At 38.5% G+C, this 21295-nt stretch overlaps 1 protein-coding gene across 2 annotated transcripts in view; it reads left to right on the top strand.

Annotated features, from left to right (window-relative positions):
• TLR1 (toll like receptor 1) overlaps positions 1 to 20761 on the top strand; it is a 44341-nt gene extending 23580 nt beyond the window's left edge. Inside the window, exons 1-3 of one of the 2 annotated variants that reach the window (XM_087434187.1) lie at positions 6150 to 6250; positions 8146 to 8242; positions 10211 to 20761. In XM_087434187.1, the coding sequence (XP_087290313.1) occupies positions 10274 to 12643 (2370 nt within the window). In that variant the 5' untranslated portion in view covers positions 6150 to 6250; positions 8146 to 8242; positions 10211 to 10273 and the 3' untranslated portion in view covers positions 12644 to 20761. Of the gene's footprint in view, positions 1 to 6149; positions 6251 to 8145; positions 8243 to 10210 lie in introns of those variants that run through there. The other variant, XM_004418976.3, reaches the window with a different exon arrangement.
• The last annotated feature ends 534 nt before the right edge of the window (positions 20762 to 21295 follow it).

The raw sequence follows: 21295 nt of genomic DNA, 5'->3' as shown, positions 1-21295 counted from the left end.
TAGCTGTCTCTACTCCACAAAGTTATTCAAGGGCTCAGGCTGGCCCGTTGGCTCTGTTTCTCATAGCTCTTATCTTTTTCTCCAGCCTCCATTCTCCTTTACGTGAAGCCACAGAACCAATGAAGTCCTCCTGTGCTTTCTCTGAATGTGGGACCAAGAGACGTTGAGGTGGAGATACACCCCTTTTCCCAGGCACACGACACCACAGTCTCTAATTGCCTGTTGACAAGCGTTACTCCAACAGAGTTACTCAAACAGAAATCCCCAGGAGAGTAGACACCAGTCCCTCTGTTTACTTAGACTCCTGAACTCCCAGAGGCACATGTAATGTCCTCTAAGACTGTCAGAGAGGGACCACCCTCGAAGGGAATGGGGGGGAGATTCCTGAACGCTTCTGCATCAAAGCAAGCATGCACCTGAAGACAGAGATGCCTAGGCTCCCTGTCCAGTCTCTGTGAGTGATTCTACTGGCATGCCCCCTTCACTATGCTTGGGAAGGAAAGGATGTAACTCTCCCAGGAGAAGAGGGCACAGTCTTACATCATAAACGCTGGTGTCCCAATGCTGCTGACTCTCTCACTGCCCTCTCCAGCATTCTTAGGCGGCTGGGAAATGTGAGGATGGGGTGATAGTGGAGATGGCAGTATCTGGTTGGACTGCTTTTTAGAAGCCCTGAGGGAAGTGCTCGACTCCAATGGTTGGCAGCTCTCTTTAGCATATACGGTATGTAACACTTCCTTGTCTTCAGTTTTGGACATGAGTCATAGGAGAAGGTCCAGTCAATACCCTATTACATAATCGTCAGAACCAACAGATGGGAAGGGAAACTAAAATTATTGGCAGCCTATTGAATTACGTGGCAGATGTACACCTAAAATGTATCCTAAAAATGGATACACCTAAAAATGTATCCTAAATCTGGATTAAATAATCATGAGAAAGACATAGTTTTCATACTAATAGGAGAAAAGGAGAGAATAAGGGTATGGATTTATGTCCATTGGCTCAGAAAGTCCACTTCATGGAATAAAACCTAAGGAAATAGTTATTCATACATATCCTAAGGAAATATATGAACAATGCTGCTTATCGCAGAATTGTTTATAATAGCAAAAATTGGAAAGAACTTAAATACCCAACAATAGAAGATTGGTTAAATATATTAATTAAAATATTTAAAAAATACATTATAAATCAAATGGAATATTATTCAGCTAATAATAATGAAGTTGTAAATGGGTATTTACTGACATGAAAATGTATTTATGATGTATTATATATTAAGAAAAGCAAATTACAAAACAATATACACTATAAGGCCTTCTGAGTGTATGTGTGTGTGTATGTGTAAATTGGTATAAACTTTCTAAATGGCAATTTGACAGCATCAAGACCCTAAAGCATATAGGCTATATATAGCCTAAAGCATATAGAAGAAAGTCTGCATGGTTGCTATAAAAATGGTATTGGTGTATCTTTTTTTTTTTTTTGGTGATGAAGATTGGCCCTGAGCTAACATCTGTTGCCAATCTTTCTCTTTTTGTTGGAGGGAGATGGTACCTGAGCTAATGTCTGTGCCAATCTTCCTCTACTTTTTTGTATATGGGATGCCACCACAGCATGGCTTAATGAGCAGTGTGTAGGTGCACGCTTGGGATCCGAAACCACAAACCCTGGGCTACCGAAGTGGAATGCGTGAACTTACCCACTATGCTATGGGGCCGGCCCCTGGTGTATCTTTATCTGGGGAGATTATTGTTGATTTGAAATTTATTCTTTCTATTTTTTGTATTTTCTGATTTTTCTTCAGTAGGTATTTATTATTACTTGGACAATAAAAAAATTAAAATAACTAAAAAATTATATTTGAAAAGAACACATACTCATATATTTATTTGACCTTGTCATGGAGAAGAACTTTCTAAACCCAAAAGCAGAATGTAGCAGTGGAGCTGGTTTGTATAGACTTGTGAAAGCCAGTGGTTAAATATTCAGGAATTTTGCAAGCAGGTCATTTGGTAGCTAGAAATCAGCTATAGTGGAAATATATACACTGCAGATATCGGCTAGTGCTACACATCGGGCTTTTTTTTTTGTGTGTGTGTGTGTGTAAGCTGGTTTACCAGCACACAACTGAATGACAGTAATAGCAAAGAATAAGTCAACTTACTCGTTTATATAAAAATATACATATTTATTTGTTCAAAAGATCATGAAATGAAAAGTTAAACAGTTGGGGAAGGTGTTTGCAAAAAGTTTAACAGAGGATGTCAGTAACATAAAAGAGAATGTATAATTAAATAGTAAAAACATAACCCTGATATAGAAATAGGGAAATGACATGAACAAGTAATTCACGAAAGGGATACAAATTGCCGATAAACATGAAAAACCATCCAAGACATTGATAGTAAAAAGAAATAAAAGTGAAACAAGAATGAGCTATCACTCTTCATCTATACAATTGACAGATCTCTAAAATGATACTTTTGTGGAGAAAGTGAAGCATGAGTACTCTGACTCACCCTTGGGGGCAGGTAGATTGGAACAAGCTTTATGGAGAGCACTTTGGCTGTTATGCATCAGGAACACGAAATTGTCCACGCCCTTTGGCCTGTTCATTACTTTCAGGGATTTATCTTAAGGCAACAGTAAAAAACTCAGATCAAAGTTGTAGACAAAGGTGCTTGCTGACATTTTGTGAAACTGAAAGAGGGAACCTCCGCTCAGGTGAATAGCTAGAGACGAGGCTGGCCTTGGCCTGGGATTTACTCAGGTGGCAATTTCAATCATTTGGCTGGGAAAGTTTTAAAGCAGAATTAATTAAAAGGTGAATATCCAAGAGATGCTGTTTTTCATTCCCAGCCAGATTTATGGGGCACAATTTGAGCTCTCGAGTCAGGTGAGTGAGAGGACTTGTGGGGGATTGTTGCGTGGGGAGAGTAGGGAGGGAAGGAAAGAAAGACACCCTGCTGCTCTGCACGTTGATGTGAGTACTAACCCCGCTGTGAGGGGCACCTCCCAAACTAGGCACTGTGGTCATAGCATTTGTTTTCTTCCTTATTGGCTAAGAAACCATACTCTCTACCTCTTCCTGATAAAAACGCTGGACAAACTAGGAATAGATGGGAACTTCCTCAACCTGATGAAAAGCATCAATGAAAAACTCACAGCTAACATCACAGTTAATGGGGAAACACTCAAAGCTTTCCCTCTAACCTCAGAAACAAGATGAGAATGTCTGGTCTCACCACTTCTGTTCAATGCCGTACTGGAAGTGCTAGCCAGGGCAAGTAGGCAAGAACATGTTATAAATGGCATCCTTATTGGAAAAGAAGATGACATGATCTTGTTTGTAGAAAATACTTAGGAATCCACTCAAAAACTAATTAGAACTAATAAACAAATTCAGCAAGGTTGCAAAGAAGATATAAAATTGGCCAATCTACGCATGAAAAGATGCTCAACATTATTAGGCATCAGGGAGTTAAAACCATAATGAGCTACCACTTCATCCCCAGTAAGAAGGCTATAATTAAAGTCAGGTAATAACAAGTGGTGACAAAGATGTGGAGAAATTGGAAGCCTTATACACTGCTGGTGGGAATGTAAAATGGTACAGCTGCTTTGGAAATGTCCTGGAACTCCTCAAAAGGCTAAACATAGTTACCATATGATGAAATAATTCCACACCTGAGTATATACCCAAGAGAAAATATGTCTGTAGAAAACCTGTACACAAATGTTCATGCAGCATTATTCATTAAAGCGATAAGTGTAAACAACCCAAATGTCCATCAACTGATGAATGGATAAATAAAATGTGGTATATCCATACAATGGAAATTTATTTAGCAATAAAAAAATGAAATATTGATACCTGCTACGACATAGATAAATCTTGAAAACATTAGGCTAAGTGAAATAAACCAGTTGCAAAGAACCACATATTGTGTGATTCCATTTATATGAAATGTCCAGAATAGGCAAATCTATAGAGATTAGTACAACCTATAGTGGTTGTCCAGGGCTGGGGCATAAAAGGGAGTGGAGGGTGACAGCTAAGAGGTGTGGTGTTTCTTTTTAGGGTAATGAAAATGTTCTAAATTGATTATGGTAATAGTTGCACAATTTTGTGACTATAGCTAAAGCCATTGAATTACACACTTTAAATGGGTGAAATTTTTTTTACAAAATGTGAATTATATCTCAATAAAACTTTTGTCGAAAAACAACAACAACAACAACTACAGGTCACATCTAATTGGCAGGATATTTATACCTCCCTGGATCAGAAACTGCTTCTGAGAGAAGTAGAGGGGAGCCTAGAGTCTAAGATACGGAACTTTTATTTTGAGTTAGCTCTTTGGGCTGCTATTAACTGGACGTAGGCCTGTACTTATTTGCATGGCTGTGATGACTCCATCTGGACCTGGGCTGTCCAGTATGGTAGCCACCAGTCAAATGTGACAGTTGAGCACCTGAAATGTGGGTAGCCCAAATGAGGAGTGCTCTAAGTGTAGAACACACACTGGATTTTGAACACTTAGAATGAAAACAATATAAGGTATCTCATGCATAATATTTTAGAATGATTGTATGTTGAAATAATAATATTTTTGCTATATCAGGTTAAATAAAATATTAAAATTTAAAAAAGAAGCCATATTCTCTGAAAATTACAGTTTTTCCTTGGGAGATGTGGATATATCAATGCACGGGTGTACGTGACTACAAGTGTGTGTTTGTCCAATGACAATGGGGGGAAAAAGGAGGCAAGTGGGCGACTCATAGTAGTGGGGATGAGTTTGAAGAGAAACACAGGAGTTGAGAGTGCTCAAGGGCTTCGCTTACTGCTATGCTGACTTCCTGTTCCTGGGCATTTCACTCTAGACTTAGTTCACAGAGTCAAATACCTTTGGGAGCCAGGAACTGAACTCTTAGTCCAAGACCACCCTCATCTCCCCCCTCATATTGGTCTGAGGGAAGAAATAGTGAGAGTGGATCTATTAAACAAATTGTGAGGGGTAGGAAGAAACAGAGAGAGAGAGACGGAGAATATTACCGGTCAAAAAGAATCCCAAGGTTCTTGAGGCAGACCCGTGGCTAGTGGTTAAGTTTGACACCCTCGGTGTCCCAAGTTTGACACCTTCGGTGGCCCAGGTTTGCGGGTTTGGATCCCGGGTGCAGACCTACACCACTTGTCAGCCATGCTGTGGAGGCGACCCACATATAAAGTAGAGGAAGATTGGCACAGATGTTAGCTCAGGTCTAACCTTTCTCAGCAAAATAAAGAAAAAAAAAAGAATCCCAAGGTTCTTAGTTTAGGGAAGTTAGCCTTGCTCACTGTGGTAGTAAAGCTGATTACATCAAAGAATTGTGTCCGGTTTGTGACTGGTCATCGTGTGATACTAGGCTGAGGACAAGTTCAGAGGCAGACGGCTAGCGTTTCTTGGCTTTATTTGCCCATTTGTTGTTTTGTTATTTCTGTTGTTATTTTAAAAGACAAGAGTGGAGTTATCAGAAAGGATTCCTTCAGTGCGCTTATCTGAGAAAACTTATCCTAGAAGAGATTGTTAGAGAGCATATTTTTCATGCAGAGTTTTAAAAAATCACTTTTTGAAGAAAGTTTGAAAATATCAATGGAAAAAAAGTTGAGCACCAGATTTTCTCTGAAAACCAATTTGTTAAAAAACACGTGATTAACATCCATTCCATATCAGCACATGAATGATCTCCCCTCTTGATGAATGAGTTTTAGCAAAACTTTGATCTTGACCCCTCCCTCTTTCCATTCTCAGTTACTTTTAATAGTGCGCTGATAAAAAGGCAAGAAGCAAAGCATTTGAAATACACCCAGACCTGCATACCCGCCTCCACCAGCACGGCTACAACGATATGCATTTTGAATCCAGCCAATAATCATCTGTGGATTGTTAACACCACCTCCTTCACTGCATTAGTTTTGACAATAATGAGTTGATGGTAGTGAAATACAGAGCCACAAAGATACGATTCTATTTTAATACAGCTCTATCAATTAACCCACAGACCCCATTCTACGTATGAAGAGGAGAAAGTAGGTTTCCACTTACTATGTAATGTAATTTCACTGGGATTCAGTAGATGGCATAAAAGAGCCTTCCTTCCCTCCCCCCAACATTAATGTCATTACCAGTGAAATAAATGTTTGAGGAAGTACTTGAATCTTTTACAGACTGCCAATGGGACAGACGGGCAAGTTGTCTTGGTAAGCGATATCTTTTTTTATTCTACAAAAGAAAATAGTAGTATAACTAGTTATTGGACACAAACATCTCAAAAGTCTCTATGATTAAGTGCTGCATGTTTTTCTAAGTGGGTTATTTCTGATATGTACTTACTGTGGTTTGAACTAGCATTTGTTTATCAGCTCCTCATCCTAAGTCAGAGAAAAAGAAGTTTTTTTTTGGGTGTTTGTTTTTTCTTGAATGATACCTCATTTCATGCATGAGTTGCCTTCAAGAGATATGTTTGAGCTGGAGATGAATATTTGTTTCACAAACGTCTTCTTATGGATTTCTTATGGAGCAGCTAACTTCATTTTGGGTGGCGTTGCCCCTTCCTCCCAGCCTTCTCCATCCGTCTCTTTGCAATGAGAATGCTGAGGGAAATGGGACGTAGGTAAATTACTGCTGGAGGCAGGGAGCTGTGCAATTCCTCTGTTTTTATGGGCAGGTTTATTTTAGTTTTTTCTCTGGGCTGCTCCCACGAGCTATTCTTTTCTGTTTTCTCACACCACTGAAACTGTTCTGGGGTGCTACTGGTCAGATGGAATTGTAGGTTTTGAAAATGTTTTCCAAGCTACACTCAATTTGATCAAAAGTGTTGAAAGTGAGTGTGTCATTACAACAAAAAGCAAAAGTTCGCAAAACCACATAGGAAACAAAGCAGAAAAGCCCTTGAACGGATTCCGATCATTTCACTCTGTGGTTAATAGCTAGTTGTCCTGGTGTGGAGAAGACTCTTAATTAATATTTGCGGGACTGAACTTAATGGGCCATATTGATTGTAGGGGTATTATTCATTAAGAGAAGTCAAAGTCCTGATCTGATGCCCCCAAAGTCTCCAAAGACAATTCAAATGCATAGTATCATACAATGTGAGGCTGAACCTATCAAAATCATGAAAATTGACATAAACCCACCTAGAGATTCTTTTATACTTTCAAATTAAAGCATCCTTTTACTAAACAATTTAGCAAATAATCATTTTATTTGGTAGTAAAATAGTTTTAAGTTTGTAATCTAGATGAGATTCAGTGCTGGTTGTTAGGACTTTGATCAAAAATTGATTTTCACTGATTTAGCAAGTTTGGTATATAAAACTTAAAGATCCTCTACCTAAAAATCAATTCCTCATATGTATAATACTTTGACTTCTTAATTGCAGAAATAAAGATGGTGTCATAAACTGAGTACTTCAAATTAATGACTATAAATGAAAGGGCAAAATGGAAGTTGAGCAAATAGAGGATATTTGAGTCCATTAACTTAGCTAGATATAAAACTGAAGGCATGCTTTCATTAAATGCTTGGGATAGGCAGTTTTATAAATTTAAATCTCTTGTGGTGGTTGCCGTTGTTAAGAAAACAAGGAGTACTTTCATCTTGCTTGTGGTGTGCTCACTGTGCGCTAAGCACTCACGTCAATGCACGGGGTCCTGTCTCTGCCCCTTGTGTCTCTGATCACTCTCTGTGTACCACACCTGACTATGCTGATCACTGCTTCCTTGAAACTCTGGAGTTGGCCAGAAGGTAGAAGGATCCCCAGATTTGGATTCAGGCTTAGGAATAAGTGGGGAACCCCACTGGAGATTTAAACCCAAACCACTTTTACTTCAACCTAGCTTTTACCAGATACTTCTGTTTTGAGATATTAGGCACTGGCACCAAGTATTTGTACTTGGGTACAAATACCTAAGTAATTGGGTATTATTTTGATTCTCATTTAATTATTTCTTCTGTGTAAGTAGATTTTTCAGGAAGCTGGAAAAGAAGAATTGGGAAATTTCTGGGTCTTTCAGCCAAATGCGATCAACACCATAAAAATGCCACCTTTACTTTTAACGTGCATTTTAATATCTGTGTCCCCTTTCTTGTACAGAGACTTTATGAGTGGTGATGGAGGGGTATACTGGGACCTCTTCTGGGTTCAAAGAAATAAGAATAACCAAAGCATCCGTGGGCATCTCTACAAAACGGTAAGTCGAAGCAATGCTTGGAAATGCAAAAACCAGCTAAGTTTGCATATCTAACCTGGGGAACTTTTGCAACCCAGGTTGTTTCTGCAACATGATTTATTTAGGTTCTTCTGTGCCCACTGAGAGATGTGAGGGAATATGCGAAGAAAAATTTGACTCTTTACTGATACTGATGGCTCGCTTGCCTAATGCAGCTCTAGGGGATTTTGAATAAGTTCTTTGAAAGATCTGTGTAGCCATGTAGCCCCAGCTGAAAGGGTCTCTGGAGATGAGGGGGGATGTATCACTCTCTAGGTTCATACCAACACATCTCCTTCTGGTCTCATGTGCCATTGGAATGGTGATAACAAAACAGCATCTGAGCTACAGTGGGGTGATAACTAGTGCAATAAGCATAACCTAGAACAATGCCTAGCACTTCAGAGGGAATAAATACATATTTGATGAATGAATGAAAAAAGTTTTCTGAATAAGAGAGAGGAGGAAACTGCTCCTATCCTCAAAACCTTGCAGTGCTCACTGCCCCCTCATCACTCTCAGAACGGGATCTGAACTCCTTGCAATGATCTACACCCTGTACGACCTTGGCCCTAACTCCTCTGTCCTCGGTCACTCCACGCTGACATTGACCTCCTTACTGTGCTTCAGACAAGCTAACCTCAATCCCATCTCAGGACTTTTGCATTTGCCTTTTCATTTTCCAGAAATGCTTTTCCCCAGATCTTCCCATAGATTACTCATTCACTTCATTCTGGTTTCCACCCCAATGCCATCTTCTCAGAAAGGCCCTCTCTGACTAATCAATCTAAAAAAGCCACCCCCAACCAATGTTACATACCTACCATTATTCATTTACCCTGCTTTATTTTTCTCTATAACACTTATCACTACATGATATTATGTTTAGTCATTTGTTTATTTATTTTCTATCTCCTCGCTAGATAATAAGCAACTTGAGAATTAGGACTTTATCTTATTCACTGCTTTATCTCTAGTCCCTAAAACATGGCCAGTAGACTATCAGTAAATACTGGTTGAGTAAATAAATGGATGAATGGGTGGAATCTCTGAGAGACCTTTTATCATGATCTAATTACCTTTTGAATAAGACCAAAGTTAGGCACCAAACCATGTGTAGGTAATAAAAGGTAATGCAAGAAGAGTCCAAACTCAACCACATGAGAAGGGAACTCACAAGAAAGCCGTGGGGGTACATGTCAAAGGTAGAAAGTACATCTGCTGTGAATTCTAGCTTGAATTTTAAATGATCTTTGGAGGGTTGGGGTCAGAGGACTTTCCATGAATATGTAAAACCATCTATATTAGTTTCCTGTGGCTGCTGTAACAAATTATCATAAACTTGGTGGCTTAAAACAACAGAAATTTATTCTCTCATAGTTCTGGAGACCAAGGTCCAAAATCAAGGTGTCAGCAGGGCTGCACTCTCTCTAGAGCCTCTTCCAGCTTCTGGTGGCTGTCTGGCTATTGGCGTTCCTTGCCTCGTGGCTGTGTCATTCCAGTCTGTGCCTCCATCTTCAGGTGGCCCTCCCCTTCCTGTCTCTGTTGTCTCCATCAAATCTTCCTCTGCCTTTCTCTTCTAAGGACACTTGTCATTGGATTTAGAGACCACCTGGATATCCAGGATGTTCTCCTTATCTCAAGATCCTTAACTTAATTGTCTCTATTTTCCAAATTAGGTAACATTCACAATTTCTGGAGATTAGGGCATGGTTAGGAGGTGGATATATCTTTTGAGTAGGGTCACCATTCAATCCATTACACTATCCATATTAAAAGTTATTTGATTAGAGGTAGTATAATTGTTTATAAATATGTATATTTCTCTGGCCTCAGGTTGTTTGACTCTGAAGAATGTAGCCTTCATTTTAAGAGTCTCCAATAAACAATGTCTAATGTCAGCCATGTGTAATTTAATACAATCATTTCATGTGAATTTTTTTTTTCTAGGATCTGTGTATCAAGATGCTCTGAAGAACAGTAACTACCCTTAGGAATGTCTAGTGCTACAAAATGACTAAAACTAATTCTAGCATCTTCTGTTTTGCTATCATCTTCATGTTGATACTTCAGATCAGAATCCAATTATCTGATGAAAGTGAGTTTTTTGTTGACAGATCAAAAGCAGGTCTCACCCATGTTCCCAAAGACGTATCCCCGAAAACAACAATCTTAGATATATCACAAAACTATATATCTGAGCTTCGGACTTCTGATATCCTATCACTATCAAAGCTGAGGATTTTAATAATTTCTCATAATAGAATCCAATACCTTGATATCAGTGTTTTCAAATTCAACCCGGAACTGGAATACTTGGATTTGTCCCACAACAAGTTGGGGAAGATTTCTTGCCACCCTACTGTGAACCTCAAGCACTTAGACCTCTCATTTAATGCATTTGATGCCCTGCCCATATGCGAAGAGTTTGGCAACATGTCTCAACTAGAATTTCTGGGGTTGAGTGCCACACAGTTACAAAAATCTAGTGTGCTGCCAATTGCTCATTTGCATATCAGTAAGGTTTTACTGGTCTTAGGAGACCCTTATGGGGAAAAAGAAGACTCTGAGAGCCTTCAAGACCTTAACACAGAGAGTCTGCACATTGTTTTCCCAACAGGAAAGGAATTCCATTTCATTTTGGATGTGTCCATCAGCACTGCAGTAAATCTGGAACTGTCTAATATCAAATGTGTGCTAGATGATAATGGATGTTCTTACTTCCTAAATGTTCTGTCAAAACTTCAAAAGAACCCAAGGTTATCAAGTCTTACCTTAAACAACATTGAAACAGCTTGGGATTCTTTCATTATGATCCTCCAGTTGGTTTGGCATGCAAGCATAGAGTATTTCTCAATTAAAAATGTGAAACTACAAGGTTACCTTGGCGTCAGAGATTTTGATTATTCTAACACTTCACTGAAGGCCTTGTCTATACAGCAAGTTGTCAGCGATGTGTTCAGTTTTCCACAAAGTTCTATCTACAAAATCTTTTCAAATATGAACATCCAAAATTTCACAGTGTCTGGTACACACATGGTCCACATGCTTTGCCCATCCCAAACCAGCCCATTTCTGTATTTGGATTTTTCCAATAATCTCTTAACAGATACCCTTTTTAGAGATTGTGGAAAATTGACTCAATTGGAGACACTTAATTTAAAAATGAATCAATTAAAAGAACTTGCAAATATAGTTCATATGACCAAGGAGATGAAGTCTCTACAACAATTGGATATTAGCCAGAATTTTCTAAGGTATGATGAAAATGAAGGAAATTGCTCTTGGACTAGAAGTTTATTAAGTTTAAATATGTCTTCAAATATACTTACTGACTCTGTTTTCAGGTGTTTACCTCCCAGGGTCAAGGTACTTGATCTTCACAATAACAGAATAAGGAGCATTCCTAAGCAAATCATGAAACTAGAATCTTTGCAAGAACTCAATCTTGCTTTCAATTCTTTAACCGACCTTCCTGGATGTGGTACCTTTAGCAGCCTTTCTATACTGATCATTGATTATAATTCAATTTCCAAACCATCAGCTGATTTCTTCCAGAGCTGCCAGAATATTAGGTCAATAAAAGCAGGGAACAATCCATTCCAATGTACATGTGAGCTAAGAGAATTTATCCAAAGTATAGGCCAAGTATCAAGTGATATGGTAGAGGGTTGGCCTGATTCTTATAAGTGTGACTACCCAGAAAGCTATAAGGGAACCCAACTAAAGGACTTTCATGTGTCCCAACTATCCTGCAACACAGCTCTGCTGATTGTCACCATTGTGGTCCCTGTGCTGGTGTTGGCTGTTACTGTGACCATCCTTTGTATCTACTTGGATCTGCCCTGGTATCTCAGGATGGTGTGTCAGTGGACCCAGACCCGGCGCAGGGCTAGGAACGTACCCTTAGAAGAACTCCAAAGAACTCTCCAGTTCCATGCTTTTATTTCATATAGTGGGCATGATTCTACCTGGGTGAAGAATGAATTACTACCAAACCTAGAAAAAGAAGATATACGGATTTGTCTCCATGAGAGAAACTTTGTTGCTGGCAAGAGCATTGTGGAAAATATCATAAACTGCATTGAGAAAAGTTATAAGTCCATCTTTGTTTTGTCTCCCAACTTTGTCCAGAGTGAGTGGTGCCATTATGAACTCTACTTTGCCCACCACAATCTCTTTCATGAAACTTGTGATAACTTAATCTTGATCTTGCTGGAACCCATTCCACGGTATTCCATTCCTAGCAGCTATCACAAGCTCAGAACTCTCATGGCACTGAGGACTTATTTGGAATGGCCCAAGGAGAAGAGCAAACATGGACTTTTTTGGGCTAACCTAAGAGCAGCCATTAATATTAAGTTGATGGGGCAATCAAAATAAGTAGATCACATGTACATCTAAAAATATTCCTCTTTTCACTGTTGCTGCTTTTGGAAGTTCCAACAATGACTTTATTTTGTATCAACATAAATCTAAACACGATTTTGGATTTATGATGTAGATAAAAATGTGTACTTTCAGGCCCCAGTTCACCATTTATATGTGGTAATAAAAATTAATGAAGTGATATAATCTTGATTTAAACAGTTAGTTAATTTCTAACACATGAGGGATTCACCTGTTCTTTACTAGGACTGAATTCATTGAATTTATCATGTAATCAATAGTAGTACCTGTTCAAACAACTTCAGTGATATATTCTCCTGTGTGCCAGGGTCAATCTTAGAAAACGCCATGCCTTTTATACCTGTAGCTGGGTTTCTTTAGCAATTTTCTGTAGCTGTGGGTGCCCTCTTCATTTCCACTCAGCATTGCCCCTGCATGAAATGCCCAGAAAGGGCAATTCAGAAGTGCCGGAGGTTGTCCTAGGAACCAGCCCTCAACCAATGTCAGAAAGAGAATTGGGGGATAAATACTCCAACTTTCTCAGCCCTTTTTTGGGATAAATCTGGGGTGTACTTTAAACTCTTTTTGAGTTTCTTTCTTATCTCATATCCTTTCTATTCTTATCTCATATCCTCATTTCTCCAAGGGTGTTTCCTGGAGTCTTCTCTGAAATAAACTACTTGCAGTTGAATACTTGCCTCAGAGTCTGTATCTGGAGGAACCCAAACCAAGAGTGTTACATCCCAGGCCAAATGGAAATTCTGAATCTGGTTTTCTGAGACTGGAGATCTTGCTCAGGTTCTAGTTGTCTGAACTGGCATACACAAGAGTCTTTGCTCTTTTGATCAGAAGGAAGAATATAGTTGATGTGTACTGCCTCTATGAATAGCATCCCTGTCTCTGGGGAACTATTAAAATAGGGCATGAGCAGATTGGAGCAGTGCAAGGAATGGGCTATATCAGATGTTCTTTCCCCAGCTTTATTATATTAGATGTTTTTCTTACTCATCAGACATTTTCTCTGTCTACCCTTTTACTCTGGCAGCCAGCTCTGGGCAGGTGTAGCCTGACAGCACCTTGTCATAGCTATACTGTGTACCTCTCACTCTATGCCTTGTGGCTTTACTAATACCACTGCACAGGATGTTTGTAGAAGCCTGTTCAACCATTCTGGTACATGCATAAACCTGGAAGTGCCAGACATACCTCTGAGGAGATCCTTGACCACTTAGGAGACAGGAGATATTAGATAAATATTCTTCTCTTTTATTCTTGGGTAAAAAAATGAGGCATAGTCCAGAGATGGATGTTAACTAGACATAATTGTGGTGATCATTTCACAGTACACACAAATATCAAATCACTATGTTGTACATCTAAAACTAATATAATGTTATATGTCAGTTATATCTCAATTGAAAAGAAACATCTACAGACACAAAAAAGAGGCATAGTCTACTCATTTCTCAAAGAGTCACCGATGGGATTGAGCCTTACTTACCCACAGGAGTAACCAGCTCAATAACACACTCTTGGATTGGCTTTCTCTTCCAACTTGTTTCATTCTTCTTGAGCCCCAAGATTATTTCTCCATACAAATGACCTGCACACAAAGCTCTCATCTCAGTCTCCGGTTTTGGGAGAAGCAACCCAAATAACACATACGTATACTAGCAGCTTCTTGCCCTAAGGAATTTATAGTCAATTAGAGGACATTACATGTATCCAGATAGCTAAAATAAAAATCAATGAAACAAAAAGATACAATGGAAGTTCAGAGAGCATTTAGATTGAGTGAAAAAAATCTTCATAGAAGTGATGTTCTTTCCATTGGGCCTTGAAGGAAGACTTTAACTTGGGATTTTTCAATGTGTGATGATGAAGAATGAAAAGGCTGTTCTAAATAGAGAGATGAAGAAAACAAAGACAGGAACACCCAGTCCTATTCTGGGACTAGTGTCCCAATTTGATAGGACCGTGAGGTTGATGAAAAACGACAGTGAAATATAAGTGTGGAAAGTTAGATTAAGATCATATTGTCAAAGGTCTTGAGAGTCGAGCTATGGAGCTAGAACTTAGAGATATAAGCAAGTCATCATTTAAACTTTTATGAAGCATGATAGTGGAAAGCAAATTCAAACCATGAAATATACACTAAGAATGTATGAAAGCTCTTGTTCTCTTGCAACATTTGCAACAGTTGTTAGAACCAGATTGGCCAGTTTTCTGTAGGGTGATTGAACTTCCTGTATTGAACTTCAAGATTTCATAACCAAGTTTCAATTGTTCAGCACTGTTGTGTGTTAGATTGCTAGGGCTGGTGTAACAAAGTAGTACAACCTGGGTGGCCTAAACAACAGAAATTTATTGGCTCACAGTTCTGGAGGCTAGAAATCCAACATCAAGGTGTTGGCAGGGTTGGTTCCTTTTGAGGTGTAGGGAGAAAGGATCTGTTCCGGGCCTCTCTCCTTGGCATGTAGGTGGCCATTTTATCCCTGTGTCTCTTCATATTGTCTACCCTCTTTGCCTGCCTGTATCCAAATTTCCCTTCTTTATAAGGACATCAATCATATTGGATTAGGGCCCACCCTAATGACCTCATCTTAACTTAACTAATAACGTCTACAGTGATCCTATATCCAAATAAGTTCAGATTCTATGCTACTGGGGATTAGGACTTCAACAAATGAATCTTGGGGGACACAATTCAACCCATTACGTCTAAAAAGAAATCCTTAAAGGGAGGCATAAAGTCATTTAAGTTTATCTAACAAACTCAATATTTTGAAAAGAAAAGTTTGATCAGTCCTATACATAAACAGATACATAGGATTTCATAAATGGTTTTAAGGAGGCTGCTAGGAGGTTAAAATTGTATTGGTGGAGTCTCCTGTCAAAGAATTTCAAATTGGGAGATGAAGAATTCAGGTGAAAGTATGGACAAATATGTATTAACGAAAATAGGAAAGATTTCACAGGTAAATGAGAAGAAATATTGCAGAATGGGTATAGACATAAGCTCTGATTCCAAATGTCTGGATTTCAGTTCTAGGTCCGTCACTTATTTGTGAATGACCTTGGACAATTTACTTAAATTTTCCAAGCCTAAATTTCATTATTTGTAAAATGTACTTTTAGAGTAGCTAGCCAGGACCTTTAGATTTCCAAGTATGAATTAAAGACTGGTTGCAATATGTCCCCCAAAGGACAGAGTTCACACGGCAAGCTTTCCAAGTGGTTCTGTTGAAGCCCGTATTCCTAGAGTTGAGGTAAGAGGGAGCACACTCACCCATCCTTCTTGAGGGTCAGAACTCTTAACACACCAAAAGCTCTCTCCAAAATCCTCTTCTCATCTTTAATTCCTCTCAGACGCTCCAACCCCTTTTATTGGCTAGAGATCAGCAAAGGTTTGTAAAACCAGTTACCTAGTCTCACACTTCACTCCAGGGGCCTCGACCAAATTGATATTAGGATAGTTCCATTTTTATCCGCCTGTTATACTAACAAGACTGCAGTCAAATGGGCATTTTATATAGTGATATTAGGAGGGTCAAGTAATTTGGTAATATATATCAAGAGCTTTAAAATATTCATGTTCTTTGATCCAGTAATTCCACTTCTAGAAATCTATTGGAAGGAAATAAGTTGAAATGTGGACAAATATTTCTTCACAAATATGTTAATTGTAGGGTCATTGTTAACAGTGAAAAATTTGGAACATTGCAATGGAGAAATGTGCCGTGCTCATTTAGTGACGTATTTTACAACCATTGGAAATAGTGTTCGGGGTTAAGATGGTAAATTTTGTGGTATGTGTTTTTTACCACAATTAAAAAAATAATGTATAGGAAGTATTTTTTATTAACATAAGAGAATGCTTATATTACAATATAAATGAAACACATAGGATACAAAATTATATATACAGTATAGTTTCAATAGTTAAAAATATGCAGAGAAAAAAAGTCTAGATGAAAATAAACAAAAACATTATCACTGTTTGTCTGTGGTTGGTGCTTGCTTTTGCTTTTATACTTTTCTGTGCTTGAAAAATTTGCGATTAACAAAAAAAGGAAATGGGGTTTGGGGGGTCAAAACTAGGTTTCCATCAAAGCTGGAAGTAAGGTTATAAAGCTGGGTGCTGCCCACAAGCATTCTGGAATTAAATTCTGGCCCAATTTCTGTGGAGCTCCGTGCCCTTGGATGAATTTCTTAACCTCTTCCAGCCTCCTTTTTCTCATCTGTAAAATGTGTATAATAATGGTGCCTCTCATATGGTTGTTATAGGAAATCAGTGCTGTAATGTGTTGAAAACCAGGGGCTGGCTATTCACTCCAGAGCTGGCAGTGCACTGTGGTAGGAGGAGTATTCTAGGGACAGACCACCTCACACGGAATTCTGCCTCTTCCACCTCCTTCTAGTGATCCTGAGTGGTTATGTAACTCCTCTCTGCTTTATTACCCTGGATGTAAAATGAGAATAACAACACCTGTCTCATGCTGTTGTCAGGAGCATTAAATGAGTTCATATACGTAATGCGCATAAAACAGTGCCTGGCGCAAAGTAAAAGCTCAGTAAATGTCAGCTATTATGATGATGTCATTATGATTGTTGTTATTATGATCTCCATTGTCTTATGCCACCAGATGTGGAACTGCAGCTGAGCTGCCGATCGTGTTCAGCCTAGATTGTGCTGGGCTTCCCAAGATTAAGTAAAATGAAAAAAAAAAAAAAAAAGACAGAATTTGACAACATCAAAACTGGAAACAGCTCTGTGTTAAAACAAACAAGCAAATGAATAACCAACCAAACAAAAATAACTAAAAATGGCAAATGGGGAAATAACAAATTGGGAAGTAATCTGGTAGCAAATATCATAGATAAAATTCTCTTTTCCTTTTTTATACAAAGAAGAAATAGAATAAAATAGAAAAGCTCTAGGATTCCAATCAACATATTGGCAATGAGTGTGGACAGCTCAAAGCAGGATCCAGTTAGAAAACAAATACATGAAAAACTTTAACTTCACTAATGCAACCTGAGTGTCACCAGAGTTTCTAGTCTTGGGGTTATCACTTCTTTTTATTTTCAAGTAAAAGCATTCGAGTCTCCAACCCGCATGGCTATAGGAAAGCAGTCCCTTTTGAGGATTTCAGAGGTGTGTTGAATTTCCTGGCTGCCTCTCATGTTCTCTCTCTCTGGACTGTTTCTTCCCGTGGCTCCCCAGCACTTTGAACCAGCTCATCACTGCCTTCCTTGGCTGTTCCAGAGCTCTCTGGTGGACTTCATCTCATACCAGGACACAGTCACTACTCGAATTCTCCAAGTTAACACCCACACAAGTAGATGACAACTTTTAATAAAAATCCATTATCAAAGTTAATCAACAAGTTCCCAGGCACTATGCCTTTCAGAGTCAGGGGACAGGAGTGCTGCATGTTGATGATGCCATCACAGGCAGGCCTGCAAGGACATTTACCTCTCTTCTAAGACAACTTGAAGATACAGACACTTCTTAGAACTTAAATATGATAGCTCCCTCCCCCAAAGAAATTGAAGCGTTAGAAAATATGCTAAGGGAATTTCTAAGGAATTAGAACAAAAAGATTAATTGCCAATGCAAAGGAAAACATAAGAAATAAGAGCCTAAATCTGAGAGGTCCACATCCATCTAATAGGTGTTCCAGAAAGAAAAAAATGGAGGGAAAGACATTATCAAAGAAATAAAAGAAATTCCACTGAAGGACATGAATCTTTTAACTGTGCCCAGCAAAATGAATGGTACAAGGCACCTTTTCTTGAAATTTTGGAACACCAAGGACAACAATCCTAAAAGCCTCCAGAGAGAGAGAAAAAAGCACATGTAAAGAATCAGAAATCAAAATGGCATTGCACTTCTCAATACAATACTACAAATACAATTCTGAAAAATAAGAGAGCAATGTTTTCAAAGTTGTGTGGGAAAATTATTGGCAACTTAGAAATTTAGATCTAGTCAAACAGTCAATCAAATGGGAGACAGGACATTTAAATTCCCACTCCAAATTAATCATCAAAGCATTCTTCCCTAGGAAACTACTGGAGGATGTGTTCCATTACAACAGGTGAAAACCAAAAAAGAAGATACCACGCATTCCAGGAAATAGGCAAACTGTAACACAGGGGGCGAGGAGCAGCAACTCAAAGACAGAGGATGTCAGCTCTGTGGTAGTCCTTGAGAGCATCCAGGCCATACTGGAACAGGAGGACAGGTCATTAGAGGGACGCAATAGTTTATTTGATAGATTGGATCATTTAAAAAATTTGACTTGAGAAATATTTGAGAATATGGGGAAAATTATCACAGATACATAGAAAACTAACAGAATGAAATACAATGTAATTATTAACTAGAGGAAAACTGAGAAGTGTAATCATGGAGTGTAATTATAATGTATAATATAGTTTTTAGTGGGGCCCCAACATTTACATAGGCCATAATAATGTAAACACTGAACAATGGTTTAAGCAAAGTGAGAGGTAACTCTTTAAACAAGTAAACTTGAGTTAGAGAAATGATTTCCTTTTTTTAAAAAAATAGATATAAATGATACCAGATGCAGTGGTGTGCTGGTAAATGTTTAACAACAGATTCTCCAAGAAACCCCCACAAAACTCTATGACAAATAACGAATATTTTCTCCATTACTTTCGTATATCTAGAAAATTAACAAAACAATAAAGTCCTAATTTATAGCATTTGCCAATTTCATGGTGTAAATACTCCCACCATGGTCAATTTCAAGGTACTAATGTGATGTCACTAAAGGTGGAGCTGGAAGGAGATGCTCCAATAAGGTACCAAGTATGGTGTTTCTACCATACATACAGTAGGCATAAATAACCTCAAAAGCACAATAATAGTAACTATATAGTAAAATCGTTAGGAATTGATGAGCGTTGAGTACCTATTATTTTTTTTAACATAGTGTATTTAATTGCAAATATATATATACTTTAATTTTTAATAGTTAATAATTAACTATTAATAATGAATTAATAATTTAATTTTTAACTGGCTCACAAAATTCTTGAAATTAAAAGTTGGCTGGCTCTGGCAGACCACTGGATGTATTGGAAGATATCTTAGTAAGCATGATTCACTGTGTCATTTTTTCATATTCATTCAAAACAATGGCATGTGGTTTTGGATGCAGACAAGGAAATCCAGGGCATTTCCTTATGCTGATGTGTCTCACAGGATGTTTATTACATGACTGAGTTTGTCTATAACTGTGTCTGAGATAAACACTAAGCAGATCATTGATAAAGGTGTAGTAATAACTGGCACCTGATGAGAAATCCAGACTTTCCCCCATCCTTCTCTTTTCCTATTGCCACTCCCTTGTTAGCCTATAAATTTTATTTTCTCTCTTCTTTTTGCTTCCATTCCTTTCCTGTCCCTCGCCTTCCATCCTAATTTTCTCCATTTTGTCGTTCCCCTTTATTCCTCTCTCTTTTTGCTTTCTCCTTTTGATCTGCCATCCTTTCTGCTTTTCAAAATTTTCCATTTTCTCTCTTTTCCTCTTTAATCTTTCTTTAGTCTTTGCTTATCCACTCTCTTCTCTTCCCCCTTCCACCTCTAATATATATGGTTTTTCTTTCTTGCCCCTAAAGCCTTTGGAATAGTTCTGAGGACACAGGTCCTGATAGATGTCTCAACAACAGGATTATTCGCAGAGGGATCAGGATCAGTGGAGAAAGGGAGCAGGAGCTGGAATCAGGAGAGGTGAGGAAATGGGAAACAGCAATATTTGGCATCACTGGGGAAAATTTTGTGGGTGAGTTAGAGTTCTAGTTTGTTGGTTAATTGTAGGATGGCCATTTATTAACTTGAGGCTCTAGCTCTGTTTGTCCAAAATGGTAGCCACTATGTGGCTACAGAGTCCTTGAAATGTGGCAAGTCTGAATTGAAATGTGCCGAATGTAAAACACACGCCAGATTTCTGAGACGTTGTATGAAAAAAGAATGTAAAATATCCTATTAGTAGTTTTTTTTAATATTGAGTGCATGTGAATATTTTGATATAGTGGATTACATAAAATATATTATTAAAATTAATTTCATCTGTTTGTTTTTGTCTTTTTATTTATTTATTTTGTGAGGAGGACCAGCCCTGAGCTAACATCCAATGCCTGTCCTCCCCTTTTTTCTTGAGGAAGAGGGGCCCTGAGCTAACATCCGTGCCCATCTTCCTCTACTTTATATGGGATGCCGCCACAGCATGGCTTACCAAGCGGTGTGTCACTGTGTGCCCGGGGATCCGAACCTGCGAACCCCGGGCCACCGAAGCGGAACGCGCGCACTTAACCACTTGCGCCACTGTCCTGGCCCCTGTTTTTGTCTTTTTAAACATGGCTACTAGATAATTAAAAGTTACTTCTGTGGCTTCCATTATTCCTATATCCCATTGGACAGTGCTACTCTAGTCCTTGATAATGAAGTATTTACCAAATCTCTGCAAAGTCTTTAATTAGGTTGCCACTACTTATCTGGGACCATTTCAATTTGTTTGCTTGAACTAAAAGTTTCTCTCCTCCTTATACTCATCAAGTGTGGTAAATGCATGATAAACTATTTGAATTTCCTAACCACGTGAGAATTTT

Source organism: Ceratotherium simum, chromosome 8, assembly GCF_057802395.1.
Source record: "Ceratotherium simum simum isolate JZ-2026a chromosome 8, ASM5780239v1, whole genome shotgun sequence".
Lineage (NCBI taxonomy): Eukaryota > Metazoa > Chordata > Mammalia > Perissodactyla > Rhinocerotidae > Ceratotherium > Ceratotherium simum.
Note: the sequence above shows the minus strand (reverse complement) of the source record. Positions and strands in the feature narration are given on the sequence as shown.